This window comes from Heterodontus francisci, chromosome 30 (genome assembly GCF_036365525.1).
Source record: "Heterodontus francisci isolate sHetFra1 chromosome 30, sHetFra1.hap1, whole genome shotgun sequence".
NCBI lineage: Eukaryota > Metazoa > Chordata > Chondrichthyes > Heterodontiformes > Heterodontidae > Heterodontus > Heterodontus francisci.
Window position 1 is genome coordinate 25,130,552 of NC_090400.1, and position 21,450 is coordinate 25,152,001.

At 43.3% G+C, this 21,450-nt stretch overlaps 1 protein-coding gene across 5 annotated transcripts in view; it reads right to left on the bottom strand.

Annotated features, from left to right (window-relative positions):
• The window catches only part of LOC137346632 (uncharacterized), a 59,439-nt gene extending 40,581 nt beyond the window's left edge, over positions 1-18,858 (bottom strand). For 3 of the 5 annotated variants that reach the window (XM_068010238.1, XM_068010241.1, XM_068010242.1), the window contains exon 1: positions 18,758-18,858. Coding sequence is in view for 1 of the 5 variants with exons in the window: in XM_068010240.1 (XP_067866341.1) it covers positions 18,758-18,797 (40 nt within the window). In the remaining 4 variants the exon portion in view is untranslated. The remainder of the gene's footprint in view (positions 1-18,757) is intronic. The other 2 variants (XM_068010237.1, XM_068010240.1) reach the window with 2 other exon arrangements.
• Between the last annotated feature and the right edge of the window lie 2,592 nt (positions 18,859-21,450).

The window sequence follows — 21,450 nt, forward strand, 5'->3', positions numbered from 1 at the left end:
TCCCAACAAAAAAAAGCAGAGAAAAAAACTTACTGACATCAAGAAAATCATTACAGGGAGTAAACAGAATGCATTCAGTTCTCTGCATCATACTACATGTAAACCAGTGAATAAAAAGGTGAAAAAAAAAACTGAGTTCCCTAAGCTTTGATGGTTGAGTTGCTAGATTGAATACCCCCTGCTATAGTTGACCTATGAGTGCTTAATACAACCACCAAATGTCAAAAAATTCAAAATATATTCCATACCCCAGCATTGTCACACCTCACCTTGGTGAGTGTTAATAAATAATTCAATCCTCATCACTCCTTCAAAAAAATAAATCCTGAAAGAATGTATGGGAGACTGTACTACTCTCGGGTTCAGGTAACCATGCCGACGGCTCCAGCTTCACTTCTGAAATAACACATCCAGCCAATATTGAAGGCCAGTATTTGCACACCATCTCGTACATTCCCATTTATTCAGCATAAAAATAGAAGCTATCAGTATAATCCATAACTTCTTGTTGATATGGTTAGGTAATTAAAATAGTAAAAACTATATCAATTTTACATGGAAACTATACTGACATGCAAATTCCAGAGCTATTCTGATGAACTTGAGAAGCCTTTTTCTTCTAACTTCATAATTGTGAAATACTGGGAGAATTGACAACATAAACTATCAAGTAATAAAAACAATAAGTTGGAAGGAAAATATATTTTTACTGAATTACCTTAAACTTTATACAAATGACATACCTTTGCACTTACTGATAATATCCGTCCTATTTTATGCTTTCTGACTAGTGGTTAAAGACAGTTTGGAAGCACACTTGAGAAAAACTCTTCCTCTGTGAATCATGAAACAGAACTATGGATTGTCAGCTGCACTCCCTACTGTGGCATCATGAATAAACACAGAACACTCCATTTACGATGTCAGAGTAAAGGAAGCTTCACACAAAGATCCCCGCTTGTAAACTGCCTTCAACCAACATAAAACAGGATGGAGAGGCACAAATATATGTGCGGGTATCATACTTTACAATATTTTGGATCATGTGGCAAATCAGGAGAATATATTGCTCTACCAATCGTGAGGAATAAAAATTATGAATCAACACAGAAGAAAGCTTCCTTGCCCAGGGTGTAACTCCCGTCAGAATCAGAACAGAGTGGCTTGCAAATGTACAAACACACGACTACATGGCAATATCACAGATTTCTTCAGGAAGAACAATAACAAGGCCATACATCTGGTAGAAAACTCTTGATTTGGATACAGTAGGCCTAATTTCAATAGCCTTCACTTAGGCATTGTTTGTGGCATGGAAGAGTAAAGCCAAGATTAAATCTGACCTTCAGAGAAGCAACAAGGAATTGGTGCGATGCACAGGAAAGAAGCCATGATACCAACACTTATAGCTGTGGAAGGAATGTTTATTTAAACACTCTATTGATGCAGGTCACATTTGAGGAATTTCTTTGTAAAATGGATCTTGTTGAATAAATAAGTTATTACCACCAGTGGTTCTCCTGTTCTCCATCTTCCTTTGTGCTAAGTATGACTCCAGCCATTGGAGTTTTCCCAGATTCCAATTGCTCCTTGATGTTGAGGGTCGTCACCATCACCTCACCTCTGGATTTCAGCTCTTTTGTGCATGTTTGGACCAAGGTTGTAATGAGGTCTGGAGCAGAATGGTCCTAGCAGAACCCAAACTGAGCATCAGTAAGCAGGTTACTGGTGAGCAAGCGCCGCTTGATAGCACTGTCGATGCCACCTTCCATCACTCTGCTGAGGATTAAGAGTAGACTGATCTGGATTGGATCTGTCCTGTTCTATGACTCCCTAGGTGACACTGAGGAACATCCCAAATGGTGAGAGGTTATTCAACTTGGGTGACTTCAACACACATGTTGGGCTGACAGTGACTCATGGCCAACGTGCCTCAGTCGTCATAGGGTGGGCAAGATCAACAATAATGGACAACGCCATCATTAGCTTTGTGCCCTGAATAAACTCTGCATCACCAAAACCTTCTTCCAGGGCAGACATCGCCACAAGGTATCATGGCGTCACCCAAGGTCTCATCATTGGCACCAGTCAGCACAAGGAGGCATGATCTGCCCAGTGTTCTTCATACCCGTAACTACCATAGCACAGATTGCGACACCAGCCACTCTCTTAGCAATAGAGTGAAGGTGCACCCCCGAATATTCCACAGTTCCAAACACGATGGCCCGCCACACATCAACATCCCTTGCCTAAGCAATGATGCCAAATACCAGCACTTTGCACTGTCGCTAGAACGCTTGCTACCCACCAAAGCCTTAACGGGAAGCACCGATGCCAACATTGATGAAGTTTGTAAGGCACTAAGCTCAATCATCAATGAAGCAGCAGAAGCATCATTTGGTAAAGGTGGAACCCATAACAAGGGCTGGTTTGAGACTTACTCAGCTGAGATGATATTTGTCATTGATGCAAAAAACAAAGTCTACATATGCACAACATAAACCCAACAGCTAAGGCACTGCATGACCTGAAAGTAGCCAAGACAGCCATGCAATGGAGAGGGAGATACTGTGCAAACACTGGATCAACTTATGACAAGAAATCCAACTGCACGTGACAAAGGAATTCTTCAAGCTATGTACGAAGGGCTGTACACTACAGTGAGCTGTACTCCTGTGAGTCGGACACCTCCCAGTCTGCGCTTGACACTCTCCCGCAACTTCCTGTCATGGATGAGTTAGATGAAGAACCCTCATCACTGGAGCTCAAGGCAGCCACAGACCGCCTAGTGAACAGAGGGCACCTGGCAAGGACGGAATCCCAGCCAAACTGCTCAAGCATGGAAAGTCCCCTCTATTGCTACACCTTTATGACCTTCTTCTCTGCTGGAAAGTAGGCTCTGTTCCACAGGAGATGCAGGATGTCAAAATCATCACACTATACAAAAACAAAAGAGACAGAGGAGACTACAACTATAGGGGTATCTCATTCCTTAGCATTACGGGGAAGGCCTTTGCTAGGGTCAAACTTAAAAGACTCCATTTACTTGCAGATTGAGCGTACCTGGAAGCACAGTGCGGTTTCAGTGCCGGCAGATCTACTGTGGATATGATCATCTCCATATGCTAGCTACAAGAGAAGTGTAGGGAACAGAGTTACCTTACTTTTGTAGATCTCACTAAGACATTCAACACCGTCAGCAGAGCAGGGCTCTTTTGGAAAAAGCTGGTTGTCCACCGAAGCTCCTCAGTCTTCTTCCACGACAACATGCACTGCACGGTACAGTTTGATGGTTCCACTTGTGTCAGTTTCGGAGTGAAGACTGAAGTGAAACAGGGTTGTGTCCTAGTCCCCACTCTGTTTGGCATTTTCTTCTCCATGCTCCTGACCTTCGCCTTCCCTGCAGATATAGAAGGAGTCTACTTGCACACTAGGTCAGATGGCAAGCTCTACACTCTATCAAGACTGAAATCAAAGACAAAAACACATCGCGTCCTGATCATAGAACTCGTCTACGCTGATGAAGCTGCGCCTGTCGCTCACGCAGGAACCCAACTACAAAGATTCATGGACTGTCTCTCCCATGCTGTAACTTGCTCTTCTTGACTATAAGCATCAAGAAAACCGTGGTCATGGGACAAGGTGTTGCATCGCCACCCCTGATCACACTAAATAGCACCCCACTGAAAGTGATTAACAAATTTTGCTACCTCGGGTCCACGGTGACAGACAATATGCCCCTTGACGCAGAGCTCAATACACAGATAGGGAAACCAGCTACCACATTTGGCTGACTTGCAAAACGCGCACGGAATAATACCAAGCTGACCCTTGGGACCAAGCTGATGGTTTATAAGGCCTGTGCTCTCAGCACCTTGTTGTATGGCTGTGAAACATGAGTGACTTACAGCTACCTGGAAAAGCAGCTCAATAATTTCCATCTTAGCTGTCTGCGGCGCATTACCGGCAGGACAAAATCACAAATGTGGCAGTCCTCTCAAAGGCAGAGCTCCTAAGTGTGTTGGCACTAATCAAACAGAGGCAGCTTTGATTGGACACAGGATGGAAGATGGTTGCATACCCAGGAACCTTCTGTATGGTGAGGTAGCCAGTGCCAGATGACCAGTGGGGCGTTCAAAACTCCATTTCATGTCATGCTTGCAAGCATCCTTGAAGGCCCTAAATGTCGATTATTGCACTTCGGAGTCACTAACTGGTGAAAGAGGGAAATGGCGACACATCCTGTGGACTGGTGTGCACGACCACGATGACCAGTTGTTACAACAGCTTGTCATCAGGCACCAACGTCAAAAACAACTCAGTGTCACTTGGCAGCTTCACGTGCAGCTCTTGTGCCAGAACCTGCCTCTCAAGGATTGGCCTTCACAGCCATCAAAAGGTGCACCAAGAGAAGACACCCAACCTAAATGGATTGTTTGCTGTGTTTCCATCACCTTTCGTAGATGGAAGGATGCCAACCATTGCGGACTGGACATACTTCGGAATTTTTCCACGTTAGGTAGATGCCAGTGTTGTAACTGTACTCGAACAGCTTGCCTTGAGGTGTAGCTAGTTCTGGAGCACAGGTCTTCATAAGTACTACAGCCAGAATGTTGTCAGGGTCCATAGCATTTGCTGTATGTATCCAGTCATTCAGATATTTCTTGAAACTATACGGAGTGAATCAAAGTAGCTAAAGACTGTGAAGACGACCTCAGAAGGAGGTCAACAGGGATCATCTACTTGGCATTTATGACTGAAGGCAGCTGCGAACACTTCAGCCTTGTCTTTTGTACTTGTGCTGGGCGACACTCGTTGAGGATGGGGATGTTCATGGAGCCTTCTCCTCCTATTAGTTGTTTAATTGCCCACCCTCACTCAACTGGATGTGGCAGGATTATAGAGCTTTAATCTGAACTGTTGATTATGGCATCACTTAACCCGGTCTATAGCAAGCTGCTTCTGCTGCCTAACATATATGTAATCCTGTGATGCAGCTTCAGCAGGTTGGTATCTCATTTTCAGATATGCCTGGTGCTGCCCGTGACATGCTCTTCTACACTCCTTATTTGAACCACAGTTGGTCACTTGGCTTGATGGTGATGGTTGAATGAGGGACATGCGGTCCGTGAGGTTACAGATTGGTGCGGATTACAATTCTGGTGCTGCTGATGGTCCACAGTACCTCATGAATTCACAGTTTGAGCTGCTAGATCTGAATTTGAATCTATCCCATTTAGGTGATAATGCCACACAACACAATGGAGGGTGTCCTCAATGTGAATATGTGACTGTTCCCACAAGGACTTTGCGGTGGTTGCTCCTACCAATAATGTCATGACAGATGCATCTGCGACAGGTAGACTGGTGAGGATGAGGCCAAGTAGGTTTTTCCATTTTTGATCCCATCAACCCAGTCCCCTTCCCCCCTCCCTCCCATGCCATACACCTCCCTTCCACCATCTTCCCCCCCACCTCCAATGCAGTCATCCCCCACCCTCTTCCATGCCATCATCCACCCTCCCCTCTCATGCTGTCACCATCCCCCCCACGCAGTCATCCCCCATGCCATCATCCCTCTCCCCCTCCCATGCCGTCATGTCCCCTCCTTCTCCCATGCCTTCATCCCCACTCCCAGGCAGTTACCCCCCTCCCCCCACACAGTCATCCCCCACATGCCATCATCCCTCCCACCTCCCATGCTGTCATCCCCAGAAACCCCCATGCCATCTTTAATGCTACAACAAAATGTTACAATATCTAATTAACTAACTGTCAGCCCACAGGTGCAAAACTACACTGGACCTTACAAAACACTTCACAAACCAAGACTTACAAACCCAACAGAAGTTGTCCTATTTTTAAAAATGGGCAATCCCTATATTACACTGATTAAACTTTACCTCAATCTATCTCTATATTTGACATTACATCGATGAAATTTTACGTGTCTGTCGCAATTTTATATTATAGTCTCGGAGTGCTTAATAAACAAACCTTTCACTGTACGTGTGAAAACCTTGAGCACATCCACTGTAGACCTGATCGCTCATTTAGAGGCAAATCTAAAAAAAGTTTTCATTTGCACAACTCACCTCCCTGGCAGTGGAAAATGGGGCTGATGAACGTTCTGCTGTGTGCTGGCTCCACCCACCAATTCAACCCTCTGACCAATCAGAAAAGTGCAGATAGAAACTGCATATTATTCTAATAGATGCAAATCATTGGGTTAAACCAAAAACAGGGCCGGACCGACAGATGAATTCAGAGAAATATAATGGAAAAAGCAATGGCCAAGTGCAAAAGCAGATGGTGCCAGGGAACGGGTTGAGCAGGAGGAGTGATCTGATTTTTTACATGACTTAAATTCAGCAATGAAAACAGAGAAGTAAACCTTCATGTGGCATGCAAATCACATAACTGGGGAAACCAACAAAGGAATGTTGAATTTGAGGTCCTGATCAAACACCCAGGCTCAATCAAATGAAAACATTATGCTACATCACAGATGCATCAATTTGTGAGATAACATCACTCACATTAATTTCTAAGATCAGCAGGTTAACGTCTTCAAAGCGAGACTGGTAGAACAACAAACTATCCCAAACATCATGACTAAGTGATGAAGTGATCCATTATATTATAGACAATATCTACATATATCAGGCTGGTAGAATGCATAGCCAAAATGCAGACCACAACCTACCAGCTGGAAATCAACCAACTTGCAAGCTGCAATACAACCTTGAGATTCAAAATACTGAGCAATCATTAACCATCACTTCAAGATGTTTTGAGCCAGACCGTGCCTCGCATGAGACTTAAAATGTGATTCCATAACCCGGCACTTGCAGTGAGTGCAATTGGAAAATGACAAGTTGCACACTTCCGAATTCCTTAGATGTGCTCAGAGTGCCTCTCCCCATTGGGAGTACTTCATACTATTGAATGATCACTGCAGCTAGAGTTGGACAGTCCGCAACAGAGGCAGTGATCTGAGAGAAAGTCCAGATTAATGTAGGGACAAAATAAAATTGGGCATTAGGTCCAACAAATTGATCATAGTTCAAGTTTACCTTACCATAACATTCTCACTTTGAAGACAAACCCAATAGCCCTTCACGTGGCATCACACAGGACACCACGAGCAGGTTACGAGACATGAAACGAAGGAGTGTAACAAACTGAATTAAAAACTGGCTAGAAGAGAAAATAGAAGAGTAGGAGTTAAGAGTTTCACAAAAAGTGTTTATAATTGGGTAGCAGTGTCTATTCTGGATCACTTCAGTTTACTGTGTAGATTAATGATTTGGATATAGTGCAGGAGGGAGGGATATCCAAGTGATACTAAGATATAAGGTATAGCAATTAATTCGGCAGACCAAAGGAAGCTACAAGGGGATATTGATATGATGATGGAATGGGCAAAAATGTGACAAATGCAATTCTATGTCAGTAAATACAAGGTGGCATGTTTTGGTTAAAAAGTACATAAGAACTGTTAGATGGAAAAAGACTGGGGTCCATCCAAGTCAAAAATCTTTTATTTTTTATAGTGCCTTTCATGACCTCAGGATGTCACAAGAAAGTAATTTATACGTCATCACTGTTGCAATGTAGAAAATGCAGCCAATTTTGAACATGGAATGCTTCCATTAACAGCAACATGAAAATGACCAATCTACTTTAGTGATGTCAGTTAAGGGATAAACATTGGTCAGTATATCGGGCAGAACTCCCTTGTTCCTTCTGAAATAGTGCCAAGAGCTCTTTTACGTCCATTCACCCATACCTTGCGAATCACAATATATAAACTTCACAACACCCAGAATCCTTTTGCTCTCCTCAGATAGACGAAAAGCCAGATAAAAACCCAGCCAACCAAGTGGGAGACAAAATCTGGGTAATTCGTCTCCAACCACCCACAGCACACAGCCAAAACTAGTCGACAAGATCGTTCTGGCTCTGATATTTCTTCATAGTACCTATCTTTTGTAAGAGGTGATCTCCCTTCCAGCCAGAAATAAGTCTAGCTCTCACCTGAAGGAACTCAGTATTGGCATACATCACCCGAGGTGGCAGCCTGTTCCAGATATCCACTAAATTACCTAGACCTGGCCTTATACAACTTAAAATTGTGACCCCCTACCTAAGCTATTTAATTGAAATAAATTGTCAACTCTTACACAATCTCTGATTAGTCAAGGCATTGCTCTGAGGAATGAACCAGCAAATGGCTGTCACTTATTTTGTTCAGTGAAAAAGGCACAATGTGTGTACATATTCCTTCTGTCTGCAAAGAACAGGGCCCTTTAAATTAATATATGTAGCTTCTAATACGCACAAATGTGCCACACTGCGAGCCCTACTGACAATCTTAAATTGGTTGTCAGTATAATTCTTAGCAAATGTTGTCCAATTGCGGAATCGCATCTAATGTTGAACACTGTGTTTTGAGTTTTGCAAGCACGAGCTGGTTGGGTACAGCCTGTACCTTGCCCATTGTGAACAGCAGAAGGGACATGTTGTTTGATACAATCCGCCAGTGTTTGGGACGTACAACCTATGTACCTAGCATCACACTGGCATTGAAATTCATATATCAATACTCATTTGTGTGACAGGCAGGACATCTTTTTGGCTTGACGGCAGCATCCTGTTAATGGCAAACACTACACGTGTTGCTACTGCATAGTAGCAGCGTGGAACAGCTGGCTTTACCTGTTCGAACTTTTGGGATATATTCCCCTTCCAGGGTAATTTGAGCGAGACTGGGCACTTTTCAGGGCCTTAGGAGGATTTTGTAGTGTTGGGTCTGCCGTTGATATTTCCAGTGCCTAAGTCGATGCCAAGTTGTCCTACCGGTTTTATTCCTTTTTGACTTTTCTGTTGCGGTTTGATACAACTGAGTGGCTTCCAAAACCATTTCAAAGGGCAGTTAAGAGTCAACCACATTGCTGTGGGTCTGGAATCACATATAGGCCAGACAAGGTAAGGACGGCAGATTTCCTTCCCTAAAGCACAGTAGTGAACCAGATTGGTTTTTACAACAATCAATGATAGTTTCATGACACAATTACTGAGACTAGCTTTCAATTCCTGATTTTTATTAATTAATCTGTTATTAATTGAATTTAGACTCCACCAGCGACCATGGTGGGATGTGAACCAGTCTCTGGGTTACTAGTCCATGACATATGTAACAATAGGGCTCTTGGCTGTGGGTTCACTTAATTGTTTTTAGTGTCACCCTTCTTTCAGACTACTTATGACTTCAAAAACTGAACTCCAGCACTTTTTGTTTTTAGCTCCCACTTCAGACCGAAGGCTGTGTGCCACTGCCTTGTTAAGAACTTGACGACTCATGTGACCCTGCAGGATGTGACTTCCTTGGTTCTCTCCTTTGCCTGTGCTGTGACCTCCTTGATCAAACATTTAGCACTGCTCCTGCTCACCTACGTGGTGGCTGCCTTCCGAAATCTGCATAGGATGGCATGAGGTCTGGGCCTTGGGATAGGATTCGTTAGAGGTCTAAAGGTCTTGCAATTGATGTGGTCTGGTTAATCTAGTCAAGAACAACATCGCTGATTGCTGGCAATCCACCTAGCTTCTGGGTACTAGCTGCTACGAACTGGAACCCTAGCAGAAATTCCTGGTCATATCGCTTCTTGCCCTCTGGATTTAGCAAGTTCCACTGCTCTTCTTTGAAGCCGGACACCAGGCTGTCATCAGGGCTTTCTTTGGTGCTGGTCTCGGTGCTTTCACTTTCGGAAATGGAATCTGAACCATTCTGTTCAGGTTCTAGCTCCTGATGCTCATTTTCTTACATGTCTGCTTCATCAATCACATTAATGTGTACTCCGCTGGGGGGTCACCAAGTTTGAATCCAAGCCTATCGAAAAGATTTACCTCCATAAGGCTTCGGCCTTTAGCTACATAGATAGTGAAGCTGTCTAGGGTGACGTTTTTGTAGCATACTGGAACTGTGATGATCCTCGAAACTGGAATGATAGTGTCGTCATAAGCTTGAAGAATGTCCATCACAGGAGTGAGAGAGAATTGTGAAAAATAGTGATGGTCGAGTTTGTCACTCAAAATAGATACTTTTGCTCCAACATCGATAAGAAGTGACACTGAGAGCCTGCACTCTCCACTGAGCATTCCTTAAAATGACCTGGTGCTTTACTTTTTGCGATGGAATATATATGTTGTACCTTACTCTCAGGAACAGACTCCTCTACGTGTCGAACCGATGAAGTCTTTTCCTTTGATGACCTGCACATCTTCGCAAAATGGTTTCATTTTGAACATGAGTTACACTTTGTCCCTCGAGCTAGACATGGCATCGTGACGATGAGGATTTCCACCATTTGAGCACAGTTTTGAAGGTAACTGACCATGATGGGGCATAGTTTGATGAGGTCTTCTTGGCCTTAACCCTTGCACCGAAGCTGGCTGGGCAAGCTGCATCTGCATCCCCAAGTCTAAGGGTACATGTGAGTGTTACCTCTTTGAATCTAACATGGCAGATTCGATCTGGAGTGCTAAGGTTATGGCTTTTTCCAAGGTAAAATCATCATCCTCCATGAGAAGACGTTCCCTAATTCGTGGAATTGAAGTCTTTTCAATTAATTGGTCACGAATCAGTTTGTTGGTTAGTGTGCCAAATTTACATGTAGATGCCAATTGCTTCACGTATTGTTCAATGGACTCACCATGTCCCTGCGATCTCTGGCGGAATGCATTTCACTCTATCATCACGCTTTTCTTTGGCCCGAAGTATTTTTCGAGAGCACTCACTGCCTTATCAAACTTAGGAGAGCTTCGGAGAGCTGCTCGAAGACTCACTGTCCTTCTACTCCTAAACAATGTACGAGTATTGCTTTCTTACAGTTTGCTGCTATAACTGGGCTGTCCATCCCCTTAGCGAGCAAGTAGGTCTGAACCCCGAAATTCATTGCTCCCAATTCAAAGGAGGATTTCCTGGCATCAGAAGGAAAGGTTCTGGAACTGGTAACATTAGATTTTGTTCAATCATCTTTGTTGCCATGTTTTTGTTATGCTTTCGCTGGGTTACTGGGTTTAATTCGATATCTGATTTAACTCTGAGCAATGCAGATATCACACTGTGTTAAATAACCAACTGGTTTATTTACAAAAACATTTAACTATAAAGGTCTTACAGATTTCAGCACGTCTTGACAGCAGCCAGAGGCTTAAGCAATCAAACACAGCGAACACAGATAATGGACAGACAGACACAATCAAACCCAATCGATCAAACACTACACAAATTACCCATTAACTATCAGTTTGGATGCTTTTTACCCTCCCAGTCTGTTTTACCTGAGCTGTACCATTATCAGCATTTGTTTTGCCTCTTTGCTCATGCACTGTTGAAATCAAGATCCAAACAGTTTCCGGCTCTAACTCCTCATCTTCCCAAGCCCTCTTTTCCTCATGCAATATACAGGCTTTTAAAACAAATGCTTGGTGACACTAAATCATTATTACTTTATCTTCACTTTTACTGTTCTCTAAATTGTCTGACTGCCTCCAGTCCTAGATGAGTAGAAATTTCCTAGAACTAAATATTGGGAAAACCAAAGTCATTCTCTATAGTTCCTGCCACGAACTCCATTCAGCCACCAACTCCACCACTCTCCTTTGCAACCACAACGCTGAACCAGACTGTTCACAGCCTTGGCATCATATCTGACCCCAAAATGAGATGCCGACCACATAACTATGCCATTATTAAGACCGCTGATTTCCACCTCAGTAATGTTGCCCTTCTCTGCCCTCTTGTCTCAGCTGATCCACTGCTGAAACCCACATCCATACCTTTGTTATCTCTAGTCTTGACTATTTTAATGCATTCCTGGCCAGCCTCCCACCTTTGTAAACTTGAGATCGTCCAAACTCTGCTGCCCGTGTCCTAACCCGCACCAAGTCCGTTCACATATCACCCCTGTGCCCGTTGATCAACATTGGCTCCCAGTTAAAATTTTCAGCCTTGTTTTCAAATCCCTTCATGGCCTCACCCCTCCCTATCTCTGCAATCTCCTCCAGCCCTACCACCCTCCGAGATAAGTGCACTCCTCTAATTCTGGACTCTTGGTCATCCCTGAATTTAATTGTTCCACCATTGTCAGCTGTGCCTTCAGCTGCCAAGGCCCTACCGCTCTGGAATTCCCTCTCAACCTCCCCACCTCTCTTTCCTCCTTTAAGACACTCCTTAAAACCTCTCTCTTCTGCCCTAATATCGTCTTATGAGGTTTGGTGTCAAATTTTATTTGATACACTCCTGTGAAGACCCTTGTGACATTTTACTACATTAAAAGGCACTGTATAAATACAAGTTGCTGTTGTCAATGCTGGCCTGCTATATAGACCTAAATTCTATCTTGTTTTCTCAATAAAAAAAATCTCGATGAGAAGTCCATAAATGAACATCTTTGTTTTGGCTCATTTTCTTACATGTTATCTTGAATTTTAATATTTGCTGAAACAGCATGTTGCTGTCATACAAATCTCTCCTGCGATCAACTATCTGAGGTACACTTGCACAGCCACCACCAAGAACAGTTGAGAAAGTTTCAACTAATATTTAGCATGTGCTGACTTGTCAACTTTTATTTCAGCAACCCACTCATGAACAACCTTTAAGCCCTCTTTCAAGGCCTGCACACTGAGTAAGTGACCTGTCAAATTCCCACATCTTCCCCATGCTGCTCTCTGTAGTCTATGTGGCAGCTCCAATCTTGCAGTAAATAGAAGGATGGGAAACTGTTGCAGCAACTATACCAAGCTTAACTAATGTCAATGGGATGTCATGCTAGACCCCCACCTGCCAAGAGTGAGGCATATTAATTTCACCATATGGACATTAAATTTCAAACTGTTGCTGAAGTGAAGAAAGGACTTGTTAAAAAACCAGGCCCTTGGCTGGAAAAACATTTTTTGCATCCCAACAGCCAGTGCTTGGAAGGACAAAGAGGCTATTCCCTGCTCCAATTTAATGCACAATGGACTTTGAGCACCAGGTATTGTGTAAGAAGAGACATTCCAGGGTCAGCTAAGACCAGAGAATCCACAAACAGACGTGGTCAGACGAGCTAGTCACAAGACTAACCTGTTTGGCAACCTGGGTTTTTCTGAATTATACAAACAGTTTGGACTGAGTGTGTCGGTTTGATCCTAGACTGAAAAGACCTCTCCTGGCAGGCTCTCCCTCTCTTTCTCACAGAACTCCAAACCCACTGAAGACACATGAACCCCAAGAGAGAAAAGTCTCCAACAGTGAACAAGGTTTAAGAAGAATACTGGGTCCCAACAAAAAGCAAGATTTACCTACAATCAAGGACTCTACAGTGAGCTCGAAGATCCATAACAAAAACCCTCTTCAGAGATTGCCTCAAACTTTTCCAATTTAGTTTTTCTGCTCTGTTCTGCCTCTATCTGCATATGTGTGTATCATGTATGCATGCTAGCATGAGCGCGTCATGTATCCATAGGCGTTAACCGAATTAGAGTTTAAGTTTAATAAATTTCAACCTTTCTTCGTTAAACCCAAGAAAACCTGTTTTGGGTTGGTTTCTTTGCGTTATAATTGAAAGTGGTGAACAAGGATTCACCAAGGGGGAGCTAAAAACACGGTGTATTTAAAATTAAACCCTGTTACGGTAAGACCAAGTGAAGGCTGAGAGGGAACCCTAGACCTCTTTCTCACCTGGTCGTAACAGGGAGCTGTTCTGCTGGAACAAAATCTTATAAATTAGAGTTGGTGTGTATTGGAAATAGCTGTAATGAATGCTTAATTGGATGGTTACTTGAAGGAAATAGACTGGCAAGGCAACGGGGATCAAGCGGGGGAGTAGAACTGACTGAATAGCTCCTGTGGAGAGCTGGCATGGACTCGATGGGCCGAATGGCCTCCTTTTGTGCCACAAATGACTATGACTAATGCATTCATTTGACATTCCTGTGTCTTCAACTTAAATATGGGTGTCAACCCAATTAAAGTATACATTAACACAGCAGAGAACTGTCACACAATTACCATAAGCATTTTTTCTTTTATAAATGACATTATTTCAACCTAATTTTTCTATATCATAGGGAAATAATTCATTTCAGTCCTAAGGTGCAGGAAAGTTGGATTAATTAGGAAGAGCCTGCATGGATTTGTAAAAGGCAGATAAAGTTTAGCTAATCTAATTGAATTTTCTGATGAAAGGAATGCAATAGATGTTGTCTATATGGATTTTAAGAAAGCATTTGACAAAGTACCAAATAAAAGGCTGGTTAACGAAGCTGAGACTCATTGAATAGGAATGTCAGTGTCTGCTTGGATAAAAAATTGGCTTAAGGACAGAAAACAGCGAGTTGTCGTAAATGATTGCTTTTCAGACCAAAGGATGGTAGACAGTGGTGTTCCCCAAGGTTAGTGCGAGGACCACTGCTCTTTTGACATTTTTAAATGACTTGGACATTGAAATACAGAGTAAAATTTCAAAATTTGTCAACAAAAGCAAACCTGGAGTTGTGGCAAACAGTGAAGGTGATACCAATCGACTGCAACAGGACAGAGATAGGCTAGTAGAAGGGGCAGACAAGTGCAGATGGAATTTAATACTGAAAAGTATGAGGTGATGTATTTAGGCAGAAGGGATATATATGGAGAGGCAATATATCCTTCATGGCACAGTTCTAAATAGCGTGCAGAGACAGAGGGACCTGGGGTTCATGTGCATAGATCTTTGAAGGTGGCAGGACGTATTGAGAGAGTAGTTAGAAAATCAGATGGGATCTCGGGCATCATAAATAGAGGTATTGAGTACAAAAGCAAGGAGGTTTTGCCGAATCTTTATAAAGCTCTGGTTAGAGTCATAGAAAAGTTATGGCACAGAAGGAGGCCATTCAGCCCATCGTGTCTGCGTGGCTGAAAAAACTAGCCGCCCAATCTAATCCCACCTTCCAGCATCTGGTCCATAGCCTTGCAGGTTACAGCACTTCAGGTGCATGTTCAGGTAACTTTTAAAAGAATTGTGGGTATCTGCCTCCACCACCATTCCTAGCAGTGAATTCCAGATACCAACCAGTCTCTGAGTGAAAAAGTTTTTCCTCATGTCCTCTCTAATCCTTCTACTAATCACCTTAAATCTGTGCTCCCAGGTAACTGACCTCTCTGCTAGGGGAAACAAGTCCTTCCTATCTACTCTATCTAGGCCCCTCATAATTTTGTACACCTCAATTAAGTCACCCCTCAGCCTCCTCTGCTCTAAGGAAAACAACCCTAGCCGATCCAATCATTCCTCATAGCTGCAACTTTCAAGCCCTGGTAACATTCTTGTAAATCTCCTCTGTACTCTCTCCTGTAATGTGGTGACCAGAACTGTACGCAATACTCCAGCTGTGGCCTAACCAGCGTTTCATACAGTTCCAGCATTACATCCCTACTTTTGCCTTCTATACCTCGGCCAAAAAAGGAAAGCATTCCATATGCCTTCTTTACCACGCTATCTACCTGTCCTGCCACCTTCAGGGACCTGTGGACATGCACTCCAAGGTCTCTCACTTCTTCTACCCCTCTCAATATCCTCCCTTTTATTGTGTATTCCCATGCTTTGTTTGCCACCGTCCCCCAAATGCATTACCTCACTTCTCCGGATTGAATTCCATTTGCCACTTTCCTGCCCACTCAACCAAACCATTGATATAATTCTAGAGTCTGCAGCTATCCTCTTCACTATTAATTACACAACCAATTTTTGTGTCATCTGTAAATTTTCCAATCATGCCTCCCATATTTAAGTCCAAATCATTAATATATACCACAGACAGCAAGGAATCCAACACTGAGCCCTGTGGAATACCACTGGAAACCACTTTCCATTTGCAAAACCATCTGTCGACCACTACTCTTTGTTTCCTGTCACTGAACCAATTTTGAATCCAACTTGCCACTTTCCCCTGTATCCCACGGGCTTTCATTTTACTAACCAGTCTGCCATGTGGGACCTTGTCAAATACCTTACTAAAATCCATGTAAACCATATACATAGAACATAGAACAGTACAGGCCCTTCGGCCCACGATGTTGTGCCGAACCTTTAACCTACTCTAAGATCAAACTAACTACCTACCCTCCATTCTACTATCATTCATGTACCTATCCAAGAGTCGCTTAAATGCCCCTAATGTATCTGTTTCTACTACCACCGCTGGCAGCGCATTCCATGCACCCACCACTCTCTGTGTAAAGAACCTACCTCTGACATCTCCCCGAAACCTTCCTCCAATCACCTTAAAATTATGCCCCCTGGTGAAAGCCCTTTCCACCCTGGGAAAAAGTCTGACTATCCACTCTATCTATGCCTATCATCTTGTACCCCTCTATCAAGTCACCTCTCATCCTTCTTCGCACTAACCTCATCAATCCTCCTTGCTACTCCCTGAAAAAATTCAATCAAGTTAGTAAGACATGACCTTCCCTTAACAAATCCATGCTGACTATCCCTGATTAATCCATGCCTTTCTAAAGTGGCATTTTATCCTGTCTCTCAGAATTGAAACGAATAATTTACCCACCACCAAGGTCAGACTGACCAGCCTGTAATTATCTGGCCTATCCCTCACACCCTTTTTAAACAATGGTACAATGTTTGCAAATCTCCAATCCTTTGGTACCTCTCCTGTATCTTGACAGGGTGTGGAGGAGATTTACCAAAATGATTCCAGGATGAGAGATTTTAGTTACAAGGTTAGGCTGGAGAAGCTGGGGTTGTTCTCCCTAGAGCAGGAGATTGAGGAAATTTGATAGAGATGGACAAGATGAGAGATTTCGATAAGATAGACAAAAGCTATTCGCATTAGCTGATTGTACAAGGACTGTGGATACAGATTTAAGGTTTTAGGCAAGAGATGCAGGGTGGATGTGAGGAAGAACCTTTTTTATGCAATGAATGGCAATGACCTGGAACTTGCTGCCCATGAGGATGACGGAAGCAGTAACAATGAATGATTTCAAAAATAAATTTTATTGGCACTTGAGAGAAATAAACCGCATGGCTTTGGGGATAGAACGGGGGCATGGGATTGATTGAATTGCTCTACAGAGAGCCAGCATGGACTCAATGAGCCGAAAGCCTCCTTCTTCGCCATTATGACTCAATGAGAACAAACGGGAATAATTTTTAAATTAGGGCAAGGTTATATTGAAGTGAAATCAGAAAATACTTTTTCCACACAAGGGGTAGTGAAAATCTGGAACTTTCATCAAAAGGCCGTGAATATTGCATTAATTGAAATGGTCAAGACTGAGATTGAAAGATCTTTGTTAGCTGAAGGTATCAAGAGATATGGAGCCAAAGCAAGTGGATGGAGTTAGGCTACAGATCAGCCATGATCTCACTGAATGGTAGAACAGACTCAAGGGGCGGCTGAATGGCCTACTCCGGTTTCCATAATCGCAAAGGATAAAAGACATATGACACCCAGCTAATGTGAATAGTTGAAGAGGTAGCCAAGTTGGACAGAAGCTGCACGAAAACCTGGCAAAGTCTCCAGTGGCCCAGGAGTCTGGTGGAAAAAAAAGGCAAGTCAGCACTAGGCCATTCTGCTTCCTCCACCATCCATGAGAGCACTACACTCATCCTACTTCATCAGCATCCACTGTCAAGAGAACGAAGCAGAGCTATGGTTCGGCCTGAAGTTAAATCAATAATAAAGACTGCTGTCAAGCAAGTGCCTTGTAGACAGATAAGATACTGTTCCTCAACCTTACATTGAGCTTCCCTCGAACAGTGTTGAAGGGCAAAGACAGAGAAGTCAGAGTGGGAGTGGGGTGAAAAATTGAAGTGCAATGCAACACAGCAGTGCAGGTCACACGAACAGAGAATGGCACTGAACAAAGCAAACACTGAATCTATATTTGGTCTTCCCGATAGAGAAGAAACCACATTGTGAGCAACAATTACAGTATACTGAGTTGGTAGAAGTACAAACAAATCACTGTCTCGCCCAGGACTGTTTGGAGCCCTAGACGATGGTGTTACTGCAGATGCTGGAAATCTGAAATAAAGAAACAAAAATGCTGAAAATACTAAGCAGCACAAGCAACATCTGTGGAGAGAGAAACGGTTAACCTTTCAAGGAAATGACCTATGGTCAATTTGAACAAAATGTCATCGACCTGCAACGTTAACTGTTCCTCTCTCCACAGATGCTGCCAGACCTGCTGAGTATTGTCAGCATTTTCTGTTTTTCTTTATGTTGGACAAGCTGTTTCAGTTGCTGCACTCAAATGGGAAAAGTGCAAGGTGTTTGTGCTTGAATCGTGTTGGAGGAACATGCTGCTATTGCAGCAGATGCCCTAACTCGGTAAATATGCACAGGAATGTCCAATAAATGCATTAAGATCTATCGCCCGAAGAGTCTCTCAAAGCAATTTGACTTCATCACCATTTTGGCAGTGGTTACACCGATATTGGGGGAAGACACTCAGCTGGTAGGAGAATCGGTAGGTAGATCACGCAACTTCTAACTGAGGGACGCACCCAGTGAGATACAAGCCTTGCACTGGGGCGGTGAGAAAACTTTCAGTCAGAAACCTGGCCGCTGCCAGTCCTTCCATGCCGGCATTTCAACAACTTGCCGTCATCTTCACATGCTTGACCGACTAATTCATCTGTTTGAATTTCTCCCACATTAGATTCTTATTTGTGTCATTATCCCCCTGGCGCCAGGTACTCACAGGTAAATGTGCTAGTCCGGGCGTCCCTCCAGCCCCTCATCCGCTTCCACTCTCTTCAACTGTCTCTCGGCGCAGCCGCGGCATTCAAACACCGCGCGAGAGCCGCTTTACAGGCGGCAACCTCCAGAAACACCGCCCCCCTTGACAACCTCCAGAAACACCGCCCCCCTTGACAACCTCCAGAAACACCGCCCCCCTCGGGAACTTCCAAAAACACCACCCCCCCCACAACCTCCAGAAACACTGCCCCCCCCCTCGGGAACCTCCAGAAACACTGGAAGAAGGGTCACTGACCCGAAACGTTAACTCTGCTTCTCTTTCCACAGATGCTGCCAGACCTGCTGAGTATTTCCAGCATTTCTTGTTTTTATTCCAGAAACACTGCCCCCCCCCTTGGGAAATGAAGTTCTGGAAAATCAAGATGTGGAATCTGTATGGGTGAAGCTAAGAAACACTAAGGGGCAGAAAACATTGATGGGGGTTGTCTATAGGCCCCCAAACAGTATTGGAGATGTAAGGGATGGCATTAAACAGGAAATTAGAGACGCATGCAATAAGGTACAACTGTAATCATGGGTGACATTAATCTATATATAGATTGGTCAAACCAAATTAACAATAATACCGTGGAGGAGGATTTCCTGGAGTGTGTACGTGACGTTTTTATAGACCAATACGTTGAGGAACTAACTAGAGAACAGGCTATAATAAAAACAAGAAATGCTGGAAATACTCAGGAGGTCTGGCAATATCTGTGGAGAGAGAAGCAGAGTTAACATTTCAGGTCAGTGACCCTTTTTCAGAACTAGAGAACAGGCTATCAGACTGCAATGTGCAATGAGAAAGCATTAATTAACAATCTTGTTGTGCAGGGTCCCTTGGGGAGGAGCAACCATAACATGATAGAATTCTTCATTAAGATAGAGAGCAAAGTAGTTGAATCTGAAACTAGGGTCCTGAATCTAAATAAAGGAAGCTACAAAGGTATGAGGCGCGAGTTGGCTATGGTAGGTTGGGGAACTTTACTAAAAGGGTTGACGGTGGATTGGCAATGGATAATATTTAAAGAACGTGTGCATGAATTACAACAATTATTCATTCCTGTCTGGCGCAAAAATAAAACTGGAAAGGTGGCTCAACCATGGCTTACAAAAGAAATTAGGGATTAGATCCAAAGAGAAGGCATATAAAATTGCCAGAAAAAGCAGCAAGCCTGAGGATTGGGAGCAGTTTAGATTTCAGCAAAGGAGGACAAAGAGGTTGATTAAGTGGGGGAAAATAGAGTATCAGAGTAAACTTGTGGGGAACATAAAAACTGACTGTAAAAGCTTCTATAAATATGTTAAGAGATAAAGATTAGTGAAGACAAATGTATGTCCCTTACAGTGAGAAATGGGGAAATTATAATGGGAAACAAAGAAATGGCAGAACAATTAAACACATACTTTGGTTCTGCCTTCACAAAGAAGGACACAAATAACCTCCCAGAAATGTAAGGGAACCAAAGGTCTCGTGAGAGGGAGGAACTGAAGGATTAGTAAAGGATTAGTAAAAAAAAATAGTGCTAGGGAAATTAATGGGGTTAAAGGCTGACAAATCCCCAGGGCCTGATAATCTGCATCCCAGAGTACTAAAGGAAGTGGCCCTGAAAATAGTAGATGCATTGGTGGTCATCTTCCAAAATTCTATAGACTTTGGAGCAGTTCCTACAGATTGGAGGGTGGCAAATGTAACCCATCTATTTAAAAAAAATAGGGAGAGAAAAAACAGGGAACTACAGACCAGTTAGCCTTAGTGGGGAAAATGTGAGAGTCTATTATAAAGAATGTGATAGCAGAACATCTAGAAAGCATAAACGGGATTGGGCAAAGTCAGCATGGTTTTATGAAAGGGAAATCATTCTCACCAAATCTATTGGAGTTTTTTGAGGATGTAACAAGTAGAATAGATGAGGGAGAACCAGTGGATGTTGTGTATTTGGATTTTCAGAAGGCTTTTGATAAGGTCCCACATAAGAGGTTAGTGTGCAAAATTAAAGCACTTGAGATTGGGGGTAATATACTAGGGTAGTACACTGGATTGAGAATTGGTTGACAGACAGGAAACAGAGAGTAGGAATAAACAGGTCTTTTTCAGGGTGGCAGGCAGTGACTAGTGGGGTACCGCAAGAATCAGTGCTTGGGCCCCAGCTATTCACAATATATTTTAATGACTTGGGTGAGGGAACTAAATGTAACATTTCCAAGTTTGCAGATGACACAGAGCTGGGAGGGGGGGGGGGGGAGGGGGGGGGTGAATGTGAGCTATGAGGAGGATGCAAAGAGGCTCCAATGTGATTTGGACAAGTTGGGTAAATGCATGGCAGATGCAGTATAACGTGGATAAATGTGAGGTTTATCCACTTTGGTTGTAAAAACAGAAAGGCAGAATATTATCTGAATGGTGATAGATTGGGACAGGGGGAGGTGCAACGAGACCTGGGTGTCCTTGTACACCAGTCGCTGAAAGCAAGCGTTCAGGTGCAGCAAGCAGTTAGGTAGGCAAATGGTATGTTGGCCTTCATTGACTTGGATCTAAGCTCTGCAGTCCTGCCACATCCAGCCGTGAATGGTGGTGGACAATTAAACAACTAACTGGAGAAGGTGGCTCCACAAATATTCCAAACCTTAATGATGGGGGAGCCCAGCACATCA